The sequence below is a fragment of the Oryzias latipes genome, chromosome 3 (genome assembly GCF_053564925.1).
Source record: "Oryzias latipes strain Hd-rR chromosome 3, Olatipes_Hd-rR_3.1".
Lineage (NCBI taxonomy): Eukaryota > Metazoa > Chordata > Actinopteri > Beloniformes > Adrianichthyidae > Oryzias > Oryzias latipes.
The window spans coordinates 6,578,987-6,596,986 of NC_136239.1; the positions used below are offsets into that span (position 1 = coordinate 6,578,987).

General features: G+C 42.4%; 1 protein-coding gene across 1 annotated transcript; it reads right to left on the bottom strand.

Annotated features, from left to right (window-relative positions):
• Window positions 1–2,485: 2,485 nt before the first annotated feature.
• LOC144990921 (uncharacterized) lies at window positions 2,486–7,682 on the bottom strand. Its single transcript, XM_078944179.1, has 4 exons — window positions 7,536–7,682; window positions 6,635–7,455; window positions 2,713–3,467; window positions 2,486–2,632 (listed from the first exon to the last, which is right to left on the bottom strand). Exons 2-3 carry the CDS (start codon window positions 7,205–7,207, stop codon window positions 2,874–2,876), a joined length of 1,167 nt encoding a protein of 388 aa, XP_078800305.1. The 5' UTR covers window positions 7,208–7,455; window positions 7,536–7,682; the 3' UTR covers window positions 2,486–2,632; window positions 2,713–2,873.
• Window positions 7,683–18,000: the final 10,318 nt, after the last annotated feature.

The window sequence follows — 18,000 nt, forward strand, 5'->3', positions numbered from 1 at the left end:
AGAAAAAAGAGGTCTGATTTGTGGAGTGTGCCTCACACCCTCCTGTGGGTGCCCCCTCTCCTGTGGGTGCCCCTTTCCCCCTCTCCAATCTCTCTCTTCTCTCATTCCTTTCTTCTGTGCCACTCTGATGTAATCCAAAGGCCTCTGCAGGAGCAGCTGCACAGCGAACCAGCCTTCCCTCCTTCCCTCTCCCTTTCTCTAAATCTCTTTTTCTCTTTTCTTTGCTCTTCCAGAGGCATGCGAGGCAAGGCAAGGAGAGGGAGAGGAGGGCGCCCAGACACAATTGGGGTCTTTTTCTGCCCTAAAAAAAGAGGACTATCGCCTCACATCTCCTTCTGTTGCTCCTCTACTGTACTGTGCAGCATGTGGGTGGATGAGTGGGTGTGAGTGTGTCTTGAAGTGATGAAAAGATAGCATAAAGAGCGGCCGGCACATAAATACTGACGCCAGACAACTGCTTGTGTTTATTTTTTGGGACCTGGTGTGTAATAACAAATGTCATCCATGATGTGATGGTTGTGTACCAATAAACACGGTGTTAAGCTCAAAACCTTAAAAAGTCAAAGATCAAAGTTGAGCCTGTTGAAAAAAAAACTGCTAAACTGCTAATAATTCAGCGAAGTCTTTTAATATAAAGACAGTGAAACCTGAACACGAGCGCAGTTTGCTCTTGATGAGTTTTAAAGAATGTCTTTGTAAAGTTGAATCATTTCTACAACTGCAAGTGTGGGATTTCTCCAGGCGCCACCCTCAGTCAACAAATATGCTTCACCGGTTCATTGATGGCTCTAAATTGTTCATTCGGTGTAAACGTGAGTGCGTGCCGGTGTCTCTGGGTGGCTTTGCGGTGGACTGGAGAACTGTCCTGCCTTTGCCCAATAGTACCCGGGCAGGCTCCAGCAACCTCATGATCCTGGACAGAAATAAGCCAGTGAAGAAATGGATGGATGAAGGAATGTCTACAGCTGTGCTAGCATCCTCTAGTGGTTACAGATGGTATTACACATTATAATCCATCACTGCAGGAAAACCTGAATGTAGACATGCTTGCAATGAGCATCAGACACCAGTGTAACCAGAAAAACCTGTGATCAGTCTGTTAGACTTTGTGAAAACTTAAGTGTGTTTTAATGATGTTTGCAGTGTCAAGTTGCTCTTTGGGGAGAATGTGTTGTAGAGCTTTTAAAAATATTGATCTTAGCATAATGACATTTTATTTGTCAACACTAACAAAAATACTGTCAGTTACTATGATAATATCCACATATTTAGTTTCTTTTGTGTCAGGATGCCACTGCAGTAATTTCTCAACTTGTGAACAACATTTTTTAACTAAGACAAAAAAATTAGCTATTAAATCAGCAGTAGAGTAAGTACAACTCTAGTTTAAGTTAAACTTGACAGTTAATCCGATTTGTTTCGATTGAGTTGCCTTGTCTAAGTTTTTATCAGAAACTGTTATATTTTCCACAAATTATAGACCATTTTTTTCTAAATGTTACGCATCTAATTTACAACAGAAGTAGGAAACATAAAAAGCTTGTGTGAAATTCGACCGCGGAAGATGCTCTTTAACCAAAATGCAGTATCAGTGGATCGAGAGTCTCTGTGGAAATGAAGATGAACAGATCTAGCAAGTTGTTAGAGTTTTCAAACACCAAACTCTGTTATCCGTCCCCTCACTTCCACCTAACCTTGACTCCACCATCAGGCCAAACTGAGAAATGTCAACGTTATTTACACACATCTTCCAAAATTGACACCAAAATCAGCTTTTCATACCCACAGAATGTTAAAATATTGATGACAAGGTGCAGGTAGAATTAAATACAAAAATTGAGTTTTGAGGCGTGCTTATGTGCATATCAACCCTTGATCGATGCAGGCAGTATCAGGACTTCAGAGGTCTGACAGCTTGGGGATAGTAACTCTCTTTTTGTGCATGCATCAGGTTCGTGTCTTGTCTAATTGTTCTAATTGTCTAATTTTTCAATTTTAAATTGTTTTTTAAATTGTTTTTTGTTCCTGAACAGTTGTTTGTTTTTGTTCTTGGTGTGAACTTCATTAGTTATTTCTGTATTTTGAAAAAATTTGTAATGTTTTTTTACAGTTTACATGTTTTGCAGACCGCATGTTTTTTACACTTTTGCAGCTGTATTTATTTAATATTTATTTCTTTATTTAATAAGAATCTCATTTTTGATAATAATTTTAGCAATATTTTTAATTATCTAATATAAATGTAATTTGTGATGTCCTTTATTGATGTTATATTATATAGATTATTTCTGAATGTCGTGTTGCTGCCACAGAAATGAAATTTCCCCATTGTGGGATTAATAAAGTCATCTATCTATCTATCTATCTATCTATCTATCTGTCATGGTCCCGTGGGGATTCGAAAGGACCCAGGCGCTGGAACCCGGAAGAAACTCGGAAACGAGAGGTAAGTATAAGAAAGATTTAATTTCTCTGTAGGAGAGTCTGTGACCAAGTCTTTGTTGCTGCGTGGCGGCTGACTGGAGGGTGGAGGCAGACGGAGCTCGAGACTGAGGCTTGCTGGATCCGAAGGGAAGACGTAGAGGGGAACTGGAGAACTGTAGCCCGAGGAGCACACTCGTGAGGATGATTCCTGAGAGCAGAACGGAGAAGCAAAATCAGCGTGATCAAGCCAAGGTAAGGCACAAGACATGCGAGAGCCAGACTATGCACCGTGGTAAGAACAACGGACTGGCGTTGACGTCAGGTCCTGGATCTCCTGAAGTAGGCGGTTTAACGAGGTGATGATTGGAACCAGCTGGTCGCGTCCAGAGCCGAGCAGGAGAGGGAGGGGGGAAGGTGACTGACAGAGGCGCCATGACAGTACCCCCCCCTCAACGACCGCCTCCAGGCGGTCCAGGACGACGGTCCGGATGGGCGCGGAAAAAGTCGTCGATGAGGGAACGGTCCAGGATGAGGGAGCGGGAGATCCAGGAGCGCTCCTCTGGACCGTAACCCTCCCAGTCCACGAGAAACTGGAAACCCCGACCCCGGCGCCGGACGTCCAACACCCGGCTGGCGGTGAAGGCCGGCGCGCCGTCGATGATACGGGCGGGCGGAGGGGAAGCGGACGGCGGGCACAACGGGCTGTCGCGGACAGGCTTGATTTGAGAAATATGGAATGCGGGATGTACCTTCAAAGCAGCAGGTAGGCGCAGCCGGACGCAGGAGGGGTTGATGATGCGGTCGATCTCGTAAGGGCCGATGTATCTGGGTGCCAGCTTACGAGAGGACGCCTGAACAGGAATATTGCGGGATGACAGCCATACCCTCTGCCCCGGTAGATAGACGGGTCCCACCACCCTGCGACGATTAGCGATCTGGCAGTTGCTCTCCTTGGTGCGGAGGAGAGCCGCCCTGGCCTGCCGCCAAATGTCCTGACACCGTTGAAGATGGAGCTGGACCGAGGGCACTGCCAGATCGAGTTCCTGAGAGGGAAACAGAGGGGGTGAGAACCCTAAGGAGGCTTCAAAGGGGGACATGCCAGTAGCGGTAGAGGAGTGAGTGTTGTGAGCATACTCCACCCAGATGAGGTATTTGGACCAGTCTGCTTCATTTTGCGCCACCAAGCATCGAAGAGCTGCTTCCAACTCTTGGTTTGCCCTCTCAGCTTGCCCGTTGGACTGCGGATGGTAACCAGAACTAAGACTGACCGTGGCCCCGAGGGCGGAGCAGAACGACCTCCAAACTTGAGACGTGAATTGGGGTCCGCGGTCGGACACAATATCACTAGGAATTCCATGGTAACGAAACACATGATGGACCAGGATATCCGCAGTTTCGGAGGCAGAGGGGAGTTGTGCTAGTGGAATGAAATGGACAGCCTTGGAAAAGCGATCAATGACCGTTAGAATTACAGTGTGCCCTTGGGACGGAGGCAGACCGGTAACAAAATCTAGTGCAATGTGTGACCAAGGGCGACTAGGTGTGGGCAGAGGCAACAGATGTCCGGAGGGGGGTGAATTAGAGTTCTTAGAGCGAGCACAAACTGAGCAAGCTGCCACGTACTCACGGACGTCTTTCTCCAAGGAAGGCCAGAAAAACCGTCGACGTAGCAGGTTGGTGGTTCTACGAACCCCCCCATGACAGGCAATCTTAGAGGCGTGCCCCCACGTCAACACCTCAGATCTCAGAGAGTCGGGTACATACAAAGTTCCAGGAGGACAGGTAGCATGATCAGGTATCTCACCTTGGGCTTGTTGGACTTTGTTCTCGATCTCCCAGGTGAGATTACCTATAAAACAGGAGGTGGGGATGATAGTGGATTCAGAGGTAGGTTCTGTAACTGAGTATTTTCTGGATAAGGCGTCTGGCTTGATGTTACGACTGCCGGGTCGATAAGTGATGTTGAAATTGAATCGATCGAAGAACAGACACCAGCGGGCTTGACGGGAGTTTAGGCGTTTTGCACTGCGTAAGTATGCGAGGTTCTTATGATCAGTCCAAACAATAAAGGGTTGTTCTGCCCCCTCCAGCCAGTGACGCCACTCTTCCAGAGCCAGTTTAATTGCCAGAAGCTCTCGGTTGCCCACGTCATAATTCCGCTCGGCTGGGCTCAGTTTACGAGAAAAATAAGCGCATGGTTTTAATTTGTTGGAGGTTCCTTCGCGCTGAGATAGCACGGCTCCCACACCGGAATCGGAGGCGTCTACTTCAACAATGAATTGTTTCTTGCCATCAGGTTGTATCAGAATGGGTGCCGTGACAAAAAGTCCTTTGAGTCTTTTAAAAGCCATGTCGGCAGCAGGGGTCCAAACAAAGGGCTTATTAACAGAAGTGAGCTGAGTGAGTGGAGCCGCGATGCTGCTGTAATTTCGGATGAACCTTCTGTAGAAATTTGCGAAGCCCAGAAATTGCTGTAACTTTTTGCGGGTTTGTGGGACCTCCCATTGAGTGACGGCGTCTATCTTTGCCGGATCGGGCCGAATGTTACCGGCTTCAATAATATACCCCAAAAAGGGGATAGAAGAAGTATGGAATTCGCATTTTTCCGCTTTTACAAATAGTTGGTTCTCCAGTAGTCTTTCCAGAACCAAGCGAACGTGATGCTCATGCTGGGTTTGACTGGACGAATAAATTAAGATATCGTCCAGATAAACGAAAACAAACCTATTTAGGAAATCACGAAGTACGTCATTCACGAGCCGTTGGAAAACAGCAGGGGCGTTCGTGAGGCCGAATGGCATGACCTGGTATTCATAGTGACCCCAAGGGGTGTTGAAAGCGGTTTTCCATTCATCACCCTCACGGACGCGGACCAGATGGTAGGCATTACGGAGATCAAGTTTGGAAAATATTTTAGCCTCCTGGACAGAATCAAAAACAGAATTAATGAGTGGAAGTGAATACTTGTCCTTAACAGTAATCTGATTTAACTCACGGTAGTCGATGCAGGGTCTCAGGGTTTTGTCCTTTTTCTGCACGAAGAAAAATCCTGCACCGACTGGAGATGTAGAGGGACGGATGTGGTGGAGGGAAAGGGCTTCCTGAATGTAGTTTTCCATGGCCTCCTTTTCAGGACCGGAAAGATTGAACAGTCTTCCCTTAGGGAGTGGGGCGCCGTTGAGCAGTTCTATGGCACAGTCATATGGTCTATGGGGTGGTAGTGTACTGGCTTTGGATTTACAAAATACAGTTCTGAGGTCGTGATAGCAGGAAGGAACGTTGGACAGGTCGATATTCATTTCGGACTCCGAGGTGATGGAAACAGAGGAGGGAATGGCGGAATGAAGACAGTTTGCCATGCAATAAGTACTCCAGTTGGTGATGCGAGGAACGGCCCAATCGATGCGTGGATTATGAGTTTGGAGCCAGGAGAAACCCAGGATGATGGGGGTCTGAGGGCATTGTGTGATAAAGAACTGGTGGTATTCTCGATGGTTGCCGGAGGTGAGAATGAGGACCGGTTTGGTACGAGACGTGATGCGAAAAAGTTGTTTACCACCTAATCCGGCAGCGTTAATAGGGGACTCGAGAGGTTCGAAAGGCAACGAGAGGTGGTTAACGAGCTGTGAGTCGATAAGACTATGTTCAGCGCCAGAATCGATGAGAGCACTAAATTCACTGACTTGACCCTGATGAGTAATTTTGACAGGTACATACAAAAACCTGATTTCTTTGACGTGAACGTTTTCGACCCCCCGTGGCCTGTCATCTAACGAGGGGCTCTGGAGTTTAAACGTTTTCCACATTGGGAAATTACATGACCGGGACGCCCGCAATAGAAGCACAAACCTTCGTCGCGACGTTTCTGACGTTCCTCTGCCGTTAGTTTTGAATGGCCTATCTGCATGGGCTCCTCCAAAACATGTGTGGGGGACTCGTGTGCGGGAAAAGAAAAAACCTGACCCGGAGCTCCGGGGTTCCGAGGGAAACTGGTTGGTTTGTGGCTCCGTTCGGCTTGACGTTCACGCAGCCGCACATCAGATCGGAGGGCTGCTGAGACTAGCTCCTCAAAAGAGTCAGGTTCGGGTTGTGAACATAAATGATCCTTAATTTTCTCATTAAGGGACTGGTAGAAAATACCCTTGAGTGCGGGGTCAGGCCAGCCGGCCTCCACCGCTAAAATGCGAAAATCGATCAAATGTTCACTCACCGAGCGATTGCCTTGTTTTAAGCTAAGCAACCGTCGGGTGGCTTCCTCTTGTTTGCGAGGCTGATCAAACACGAGGCGAAATTCTCCGATGAAACGATCGAATGGCAGATGAGAAATGGGATTAGAAGCCAAAAAAGCCTGGGCCCACTGGAGTGCTTTGTTACGGAGGGCGTTTACAATTAATGATATTCTGCTGTGGTCTGACTGGTAGAATCTGGGGGCCTGCTGAAAGATAAGCTGACACTGTAGGAGGAATCCTCCGCAGGCTGCAACATCGCCGCTGAATGGTTCCGGCTGCAGGCGGAAGTTTTCGGGGGTCATGGCGTCAGCGGAAGTCGGGTTGTTGCCGGAAGCAGCAGTTTGAGCTGAGACTGTGGGATTCGAGGGTTGCCTTGTTAATTCTGCGAGAGTATGAGTAATACTGTCGAGTCTGCGGAAAAGGTCCTGTTGAACTGCGGACAGTTGAGTAAGGGCGTCTGCTTGACGACTAAGGAGAGTACCTTGAACAGATATGGCGTGGCGGAGTCCTTCCGGGTCAGCTGGGTCCGGAGTATGGCCAGTCCGTTCTGTCATGGTCCCGTGGGGATTCGAAAGGACCCAGGCGCTGGAACCCGGAAGAAACTCGGAAACGAGAGGTAAGTATAAGAAAGATTTAATTTCTCTGTAGGAGAGTCTGTGACCAAGTCTTTGTTGCTGCGTGGCGGCTGACTGGAGGGTGGAGGCAGACGGAGCTCGAGACTGAGGCTTGCTGGATCCGAAGGGAAGACGTAGAGGGGAACTGGAGAACTGTAGCCCGAGGAGCACACTCGTGAGGATGATTCCTGAGAGCAGAACGGAGAAGCAAAATCAGCGTGATCAAGCCAAGGTAAGGCACAAGACATGCGAGAGCCAGACTATGCACCGTGGTAAGAACAACGGACTGGCGTTGACGTCAGGTCCTGGATCTCCTGAAGTAGGCGGTTTAACGAGGTGATGATTGGAACCAGCTGGTCGCGTCCAGAGCCGAGCAGGAGAGGGAGGGGGGAAGGTGACTGACAGAGGCGCCATGACACTATCTATCTATCTATCTATCTATCTATCTATCTATCTATCTATCTATCTATCTATCTATCTATCTATCTATCTATCTATCTATCTATCTATCTATCTATCTATCTATCTATCTATCTATCTATCTATCTATCTATCTAACACAGAGTAGCAGACTGAAAAGTCCTTCTGCTGGATGACTATGATACTTTGCGATGCTGCGTGCTTTGAGCCAACTCCTGCTGCACTAAACGTCCTGGATGGAGGGAAGACTGTGATCTCCTCTGCTGCTCGCATCACCTTCTGTAGTGCTTTTCAGCTCTTTCTGAGGATGTTAGTATTCATATTAAACATCTAAAACATTATCATGATGTAGTTTTGTTGGGCTTTCTTTACCACAGCATCCACAACTAAAGTCCAACAAATTCTCAGTGAGAGCAAATACATTTTTTGGGTATCAGATGATGTCTGAATTACTCATTCCAAGAAAAAAACATCTAAACATCTAAAATATACTAAAGTGAGGACATTTTATTGTCCTTTAATCTGGCCTGCAGTTTTTTTCTTGTATTGCATGTAGAATGACTAATTTTAACATTTACAAACTTAACTACTGTGAACTGCCACATATCAGCACACAGCTTCTTTTCTCTGCATCCGAATCTGCATTGATTGCATCAATGGTTAAAGATTTTCAGTCGTTATAAGAATGTAAACACTGGAGCTGAAGTACCGCTGTAATACAGTTAAAAATACCCAAATACACACGTGCAACTGTCAGTAGGAAAACTAAGCAAACAGTGCCTGCAGGAGGAGAAACCTGTGAAATTTAGGCCACTCTTATGTGCATAAATGTGTCCATGAGGGAAGTAACCATGCCTTAAATCCACTTGCATTTAAAGTTTAACATTAGCCGATATTTGCTGTGTTATTGCAATAACGTGTCTTGAACTACATTTGTGTTTATGTGTTTGTATTTATTTGTGTTTATGACGTAAAGTGGGGACGTTTGTGTTGGAACACAAGCTTAGTGAACCTGCCAGCTAATTAAAAGGTCAAGCAAGCTGGACTCAAGCCATTTGTTTTAAGGCTTAACGCGACAATGTTCACCCTCGTTTTTGTCCACAAGTGAACTGAGAAACGAATGCACTTAAAACATTTTTAAGTTTAGGCTTGGTAAGAAATTGTAGTAAATGAGGGTTGTCCCTGTTATTGTCCTGCAGAGCTTAAGTTATCTGATTGCAACCTTAGGTTAGATCTTCTGCTGGCTCCAAACTCAGATTATCTTGTGGATCCCGCTCCAACAAAGCAGAGAGGGTGTCACCCTGAGCTTCGACGGGAAAGATGTCAGTTTTTCTTGTTTCGGTTGTGCATTCAACAGAAAGGGCCCCACCAATGTTTTCATGTCCCATTGCAGTGGCCCATGTCGACGTCAACTAACCTCCTGGAGGGTTCCCAGATAAAAAATAAAGTGAATGTGTCACGGATTCTTGAGAGTCAGGACAAATCACCTTCAGAAAAACGTTTTAAAACATTTTACACTACATTGATTATAACAGATTTATGTAGATAAATATTTGCTATCTAAGCATGTAAAGGTGCAGGTATATGAACAAATTCACGTTTACTTTGAAACTTTAATTTTCATTAACTCTGTCAGACACACTGAAAGTTTATAATTATGTGATTATAATAACCCAATTATAAATTCTGTATAAGTTCTGTTCATTTTCGTGTTATAATAAGATTTAGTTGCTCTGCAACAAATTGGGTCGTAGTGATAAACATTCATTCATCTTCTAAACCCGTTTTGTCTCTTTCTGTGTCACAGGGCTTCCGAAGCATATTCTGGCCACTCGTGGGCGAAGGCAGGGAACATCCTGGACAGGTTAGTCGCTAGTCCAAACTTTACAGAAGAAGGTTCCCCATTGGTGTTCTGTTTCAGGTCCCCCACCCGGGACTTGTTCTGAGGCAAGAGCGCTTGAGAGTTTTCTTTTTAAATTTAATTCTGAGACACACAAAACGCAATGCTCTGCACATGAAAATTACACCAGGGGGCGCTGTTTGGCAGAAAGACACCATGGCAAATTTCCTTTAAGTTATTTTAAAATTAATTTAGAGCAAACAGGTTATTGAAATGTTATTTTTTTTAGTATTGAATTGTCAAGTACAAACTGCATTTTCACCAAATTTATAATTGAATTGTAAATTGCAAAATGCACATTTATTTAAATTGTGGTACCAGCAACCCGTGACAATTTAAAATACAATTGATTTTGCTTTTATTTTAAATGTTATTTTTAAATTTGTAAGCATGAATTGTAATTTTTAATACTGAATTTTAAATAGCAAAATGAATTTTCATATTACAAGCCTGAATTGCAAATTGAATTGTCAATTGAGAATTGAAAATTACTTTGAATTATGAGTGGAAAAAACTTCAATAAGTAATGCCTTCTGTGAAGGAGAACAATGAGGAGGAGTACAGAAAGATCCTCTATGATTTTACTGACTGGTGGAACTCTAATGGTCTCATTTTCAACACATTGAAACCTAAAGAGATGAATGTGGATTTTAGCAGGAAGAAGGACAGTTGCCATCCGCCTGTTAGCATTGATGTAAACAGCATTGAGATGGTATCCTCCTTCAAATATCTTGAAGTTCACCTTGACTACAAACTGGACTGGTCCGTACAGACAATGGCATCTCACAAGAAAGGTCATTCAACATCTCCAATGAAATGTTACACATTTTATTATCAGTCTGTTGAGGCCACTTTTTATGGTCTATGGTCAGTCGGGACAACAACGTCACTGCGAGGGACGGCTGGAGGAATTGATCGGGAAATGGGATCCTGTGCTGGGCGAGGGGGTTCAGGCTGTGGGTTTTTTTTTTTTTGAAGACCGAAGGCAATAAACCTACGGGAGCCATAACAACCGACCTGTACAGAATCAAATATGGGCGGGGTTTTTTTGTCACCTGTGTGAAAGCTTAGAGAATGTCTAAGAAGCCATTCAATTGGCTGAAAGCGAGCACGCCTGTTTTGCTGATGAGTTTGATTGACAGATTCATTAGCCAATGGTAACAGGTCGGTCGTTAGCATGTTAGCTTTAGCATGGCTCCTGTAGGTTTATTGCCTTCGGACTTTAAAAATCAGTGGCTTGTGTAACTTTCCAGTGGATTTGGAAGCAAGGCAACTGTGGTTAACTGCAGTTGGCATTGAATCCAGCGAACTGTCTCCTGATGGGATTTGCAATGAATGTTTCACTCAGGATACATGCTAATACTTTATCCTTATTAGCTATGATGCTAACGTCATCTGACACCGGTCCCTTTGTTTTTTTGTTGTTGTTGTTTTTTGTTCAATTTGTCTGAAACAAATAATTGTATTTCTTTTACAGAAAGATTTTTGTATGTTTAGTCTGTTTTGATGTTATAAAGTTATTTTTACAAACTTTATGCTTTGTGGTTGTTTGTGGTAAAAATCTTCTTCACTTTAGATGAGGTGCTGCAAAACATTTAATAAACTGTTAACAAAGTTAATTAATACATTTGTTAAGCTTATAGCTTATAAATATCTTATTAGCATTTTACACATTTATAAAGCCGATTAATTTGTTAAGTTAGTTAATAAAACTTATTAAGCTTATGAACACTTAGGATTGTGTCAGGCGTCTATAATGCTAATAAATATCTTACTAGAACCCCAAACAATAATAATACTTCTTAATTTGTTAACAAAGGTTGTTAATAAATCTTATTAGGCTTATTAACACTGACAAATTTGTTAGGCATCTATAATGCCAATAAGTGTATCATTAGCATCTTAAAAACATCCTAATAATAATGCTTGTAAATGTGTAAACTAAGTAATTTAATAAACATTATTAGACCCATTTTTCTAATGTCTTACTAACACCCTAAAAATTCTATTATAATGCTTGTTAATGTGCTAACAAAGCTTGTTAAGGAATCTTAATATGAAGTGTTACCAGTTTTACCTCTACCAAGATGGCTGCCATAAAATAAACCTCATTTTATACAAAGGTGAAAGGCAGGTCAAATATTCTGTATCTATTCCTTTTTTTACCATGATAATGATGTATATTGTTGGTCATAAACATGTTAGGAACAATATTTTTAGATCTGAAAACAGTTTCATGTTTGTCTGTTTTTTAAACAGCAGGCATTAAATGAATGTCAACTGTAGTGGACACCAGGACCATTTTAATGTGAAGCAGAGAGGATTCTATACCAGATAGTCCAGGGAGATTCAGATTTGGAGCTTTTGGATGATGAAAAGTTGAGTAGGATGAGATTCAGTCTGTGATAGGTGATGATGAAGATGGAGAAGATGATGATTCAGGAGAATCTAGTGAGTCAGAAAAGGAGCAGCAAAGTCTTCGTGCTCTGTGGACCAGGACTAACTTGTATGTTTTCCTTGGTTTCAGGCTAATGTCTTACATTTTATGACTATGTTAGAACATTGTAGTGTTTGTACTATGTGTAAATGGAAAAAAATAACTAATTATTTTTTATTAACTTGATTTTTTTGTGTTTTTAAACGTCCATCATAACAGGTGTACACCTGTGCTAGCATGGCGCCCAGCCTATCAAGATAACCCCAAAGTTTGTGAATACCAGAGTCCAATCCCGTACTTTTCACAGTACATTGATAACATTTTCGAGGATCTGTTTTTGATCTAGTTGTGTTCCAACTACCGGCGAATCACAGTCCTCAGCCTCCCTGGGAAAGTCTATGCCAGGGTACTGGAGAAGAGAGTCCATCCGATAGTCAAACCTCAGATCCAGGAAGAACAATTCGGTTTCCGTCCTGGTCGTGGAACAGTGGATCAGCTGTACACCCTCTTCAGGGTGCTGGAGGGTTTGTGGGAGTTCGCTCAGCCAGTCCATATTTGTTTTGTTGATTTGGAGAAGCCGTTCGACCGCGTCCCCCGTGGAATCTTGTGGAAGGTGCTTTGGGAGTATGGGGTCCGGGGACCCTTACTGAGGGCTAAGGAAGAGCTAGGTTCGCATAGCCAGCAGTAAGTCAAAGCTGTTCCCGGTGAATGTTGGACTCCGGCAGGGATGCCCTTTATCACCGGTTCTGTTCAAAGGTACCTCCAGCGTGCATTGGGGTGTTTTGTGGCCAAGTGTGAAGCGCCTGAGATGAGGGTCAGCACCGCTAAATCTGAGGCCATGGTTCTCGACCGGATGCCTCCTCGACACCTCCCTGGAGAGGTGTTACGGGAATGTCCCATTGGGCGGAGGCCCTGGAGAAGACCCGGGACAAGTTGGAGAGACTATGTCTGTCAGCTGGCCTGGGAACGTCTCGGGGTCCCTCCAGAGGAGTTTGAAGAAGTGGCCGGGGTGAGTTAGTCTGAGCATCTTTGCTTAGATTGTTACCCCCGCGACCCGGTCCCGGATAAGCGGAGGAAGATGGATGGATGGATGGATGGATGGATGAATAGAACTTTTTTTCGAGCGATTTTCTCGACGTTTCACGCATATGCAGCTAGCTTAAGTCTACAACCAATGAGTTATATCGCTAGAGGAGACATCTCGTGATTCCTCATGGGAGGAGAGCACCGCCATCTTGGTGAGGTCAAGTCGCTGCTGCAGTGCAAGCATGTGAACACATTTTTTGCAAAATGCCAGTTCATTGTGCGGGTTTCAACTGCCAAAATTGGAGAAATGAGTCCACGAAGGAGGAAGGTATAACATTTCATCGTACTATAATCTTTTTCTTTTACTGCTGCAGGGGCTTCATTAATAGTAGACATGTTTTTTTTAATCGTACACATGTTGACATTCATGATGCTGCAGGACTACTATCAACATGCTGCATGATGTACGTATAATTTGCTGTCGACATAAATGTAAACTTTATTTTGTTCAGTTTTTGGGGCTGCTCTGCTGCATCTGGCACATGGTGTCTTGAAGTTGTGATGGTCAAATGAAATCTCAAGATTATCAAGACATTCTGGGTAGAAATGTGCTGCCTAGTGTCAGAAAGCTTGGTCTCAGTCGCAGGTCATGGGTCTTCCAACAGGACAAAGATCCAAAACACACAGCCAAAAACCCCCAAGAAAGGCTAAGAGAAAAGCGTTGGACTATTCTGAAGTGGCCTTCTATGAGCCCAGATCTGAATCCCATTGAACATCTGTGGAAGGAGCTGAAACATGCCATTTGGAGAAGACACCATCAAACCTGAGACACCTGGAGCAGTTTGCTCATGAGGAGTGGGCCAAAATACCTGTGGACAGGTGCAGAAGGCCCATTGACAAATACAGAAAAGCCTTTAATTGGAGTGATTGCCTCAAAAGGTTGTGCAATGCAATATGAAGTTATGGGTACCTTCATTTTTGTTCAGCCTTTATTTCATTAGTTTGTTTTTAAAAATAATTCAGTTAATCAACAACTCAAAAGTAATGGCTGATTTTGACTATTTAATTTTTAATAAATTTAAATTTATTGTTTCTTTTGAACATTTCAAGTCATTTCAGTGAACATTGTGGACTTTCTTTCTTTAACTGAGGGGTACAAATAATTTTGTCCACCACTGTATTATTATTATGGACTTACTATTGACTTATTGTTGGGCTTTTGTAAATAATTTAAATTACATGTCTAAAACTTCTACATGTTTGAAAATTATTTTTAAAAATTCTTTGGAAAAAACATTTTTATTTGTAAGAAGTCCAGCAACTATGTATTATTCATTAAAGTTTGAGCCTTTAAGGCTGACTGTTTTTCTCTTATTTAACAACAACAAATGATGTATGTGTGTGTGTGTATATATATATATATATATATATATATATATATATATATATATATATATATATATATATATTCCTTCCTCCCACCGTCCAAAAACATGCTTCATAGGTTGATTGGCAACTCTAAATTGTCCCTAGGTGTGAGTGTGAGAGTGAATGGATGTGTGATTGAGGATATTCTACCCTGCGACAGACTGGCGACCAGTCCAGGGTATCCCTTGCCTACGCCCAAGTGGCCGGGATAGGCTCCGGCAACCCAGTGACCCAGAAAGGGAATAAACGGTAAAGAAGATGAATGAATGAATGAATATATATTATATATATATATATATGTGAATATATATATTATATATATATATATATATGTATATGTATAAATATATAGATATATGAATACGTATAAATTATATAAAAGCTACTTAGATGCCTCTAAAGGCTATAGAAATCATTGTCATGTGGGCGCCGACGACCTCACCAAGATGGCATCGCGCTCCGCCACCGTTGGCCTGGCTTCCTCTAGCGATATAACTCATTGTCTACAACCAACTCTGAAGTTACGTCGACCTTTGACCTTGGGAAAAGGCCGCCATCTTGAATTTAAAAAAAAAGCACCTTTAGTACTGGATCTAATGAAAACTCGCTGTTGGGTTTTTTAACCTGTAAAATGTAGGTCAACACAGGGTTCTATGGTGTAGTGGTTAGCACTCTGCACTCTAAATCCAGTAGTCTGAGTTCAAATCTCAGTAGAACCTTGAAACTCTCCTTCCTCATCTTTGTTACATGGATCTAAACAGTCCATTCCCTCAAACTAACAGATCAAAAATAACCAGCACCCTCAAACAAACCTTCCATTTTCTGACAACTTAATTTTTTTTTTTTCTGAATAAATATTTTATGCACTTCACTGTTAGTGTACAAAATATGCCACATTTTTTTTACATATAATTCTAATTTTAATCATAAATCTTTATTTTGTTCTGCATATTTTCCAATTTATTACAGTTTTTCTTATGAAACCTGTGAAAATGCAGAATCTAGTAGGGTTCTATGGTGTAGTGGTTAGCACTCTGGACTCATACATAACTTAACCCTTGTGCTATCCCAGGCACTTTAACGTTGGGAGTTGGGTCATCTAGACCCACTAGACAGTGCTCTGAACCTTTTTTCTTCAATGATTTGTGATCTTCACTGGTGTCCATGGATTACATGAAATCTTTCCACCTTTGTCATGGTAGGGAGAACACGTTAATGTAAGGGTGGGGTCATCTAAGATAGCACAAGGGTTAGGTTTCCTGGCCTCTAGCTACAAAATTATTTTTATTAAAAAAACAAATCATCTATGTGCCTCAGTTAGTGAACAAAATGTGCCAAGTTAATTTGTCATATAATATTTATTTTATGCATAAATGATACTGACCAAAACGATAAATTCGTTTTGGTCAGTATATTTTCCATTTTGTTACAACTTTTTTTAATTGAAACCCTTTAAAAATTTAAGTGAACATAGGGTTCTGTGATGTAATGGTAAGTTGTCTGGACTGTGAATCCAGTAGTCTGAGTTCATATCTCTGTAGAACCTTACAACCCAACCAACTCTCCTTACACATCACTGTTACATGGATGTAAACCAGGGATACCAAAATCCAGGCCTATAGGCCCAGACTCCTAATTTTTTTCCAGAAATCCTGCCATATCCTCAGTTGATTACATGGATCAGGTGTATTTTGCCAATATGGAGTGTGGTGGTTCAACCTCAAACCACCACATAGGTGTTAGTATTTCTTTATTTTTCTTTAAATTCAAAACATTCATTTTTACTTTGTTTACTTAAAATAGATTAACAATGGGTGCACACATTTGATTAATTTGTTTTAAGTGAGAAAAAAGTATTTTATTCCCTTTTGTTTGTTTTCTGAGTTTCCATCCCAGGTGAGCCATCCATAGTAATCAGCAGAGGAGATTGGGAAATTCCACTGGGGAACTGCAGGGGTTGCCAACTCTCCTCATGGACTTTATTTTTGCTTATTTAAAGGAAATGATTTAGTCCACTTTTTGTTGAAGACTACTTTTGTATTATATGAATTTTTTTTGGTTTCTGTTTCTCTGTTTTGTAATCAGATTAATTAGTTTGAATGTTTGATTAGTTAGTTTCCTCTCCCTCATGTGTCCAGTATGGTTTGTCCCTGTCTATAAAGCTTCCCCAGTGTGTCAGTGTAATGGCTGAGTCTGGTCAGGCCTGTTCAGTTTAGTCCCACTTGTTTTGTTTCATTTAGTTATGTTTTCAGTTGGGCCCAAATTATTTTAGTTTTGAAACTATTTGGTTTTTGTACTTTTTTTTTATCTTCCTTTACAAAGAAAAAAAAACAATATTAAAAGATCTTGCAAGAAACACCTATTTTTGTCCATTGACTAATTGTGAACCTTCACAATTGGTGTCAGAAGTGGGATAGTCAATTGGACATTAGTTTAAGTCATGCGAGGAGCCAGAGCCAAAGCTTCAAACCTGTCATCAGACAAAGATGCACAAAAGGACTCTGACGCTGCGCCACCTCCTTGAAAAGTGACCAAAATTGGCAGACACCTAGGATGAATTGAAAATGAATTTTCGGCAAAGTTAACAACACCCCACCAAGAGGATGACATCACAGCAAGCGATATCATAAAAAGGACTGGCCTGAAAATCGCTTATGGCGCCAAAAAAAGAGAAATACTGTTACGAAATCAAAACATACGTGTCGGTAGTTTTGAAGATAGTTTTGAACTCATTATAGGATGGCCATAAGACCTATGGCTTGGCGGCCTATTTGTGGCGAACTCTGAGAATTGCAGATTTTCGTATTTTTCGACTATAGTAAAACAACATTTTTGTTTGTGCGATTTTCATGAAATTGCACACACATGCCGCCAGCTTAAGTCTACAACCACCTGGAGTTTTGTCGACCTTTGAGCTCAGGAAAAGGCTGCCATCTTGAATTTTCTAAAAGACAGTGGACAGAGGTTGGGGGCGAGGCCGGGGGCGGCCATTCAACACCTCTCGCTGCTTTAATTTTTTTAAAACTTTTCATAAAATCCAGTCAACCCAATAAAGTATTTCTTTTTTTATTAGGAAGCAGCTGTTAGTTTGTTGCGGGGTCTGAGTCTAAGCCCCTCCCTCACCTCTCTGCCTACTTTTCCTCTCCACCCCCCTTTTCACCCGCGCTCGCTCCACCAGCGTATTCTACACAGAGAGCGCAAAATACAGTCATCATAGCAGCAAGTTGACACGATAGTAAGGGCGCCTTAGCACAAATTTCATTAATTTTATGTGGAGATGGTTGGTTTAAGTCCACGAAACTGAAAGACACACCAGCCCTCTTCTCAGGATGCAGGGCCTCCTCTCTGCAACCCTCTACGGGCCTGGAGAACCCAAAAACCTGCAGCACCTGTGCAGGAGTTGAGCCATGATGGAGGACATAAAGAAAATTTAAGATTAAAATTACATTTCTGAGTATTTCTTTATTCAAATCATGGTGAATTAGGAGCAGACTAAAAAATGCTGTTTGAATAATGCTTTAT

Excerpts from the sequence above, each read along its gene's own strand:
- LOC144990921 (XM_078944179.1), bottom strand. The coding sequence starts at position 7,207 with ATGACAGAACGGACTGGCCATACTCCGGACCCAGCTGACCCGGAAGGA. Across the intron at positions 3,468-6,634 it reads TAAAACAAGGCAATCGCTCG|GAACTCGATCTGGCAGTGCC; the intron begins GTGAGTGAACAT and ends TTTCCCTCTCAG.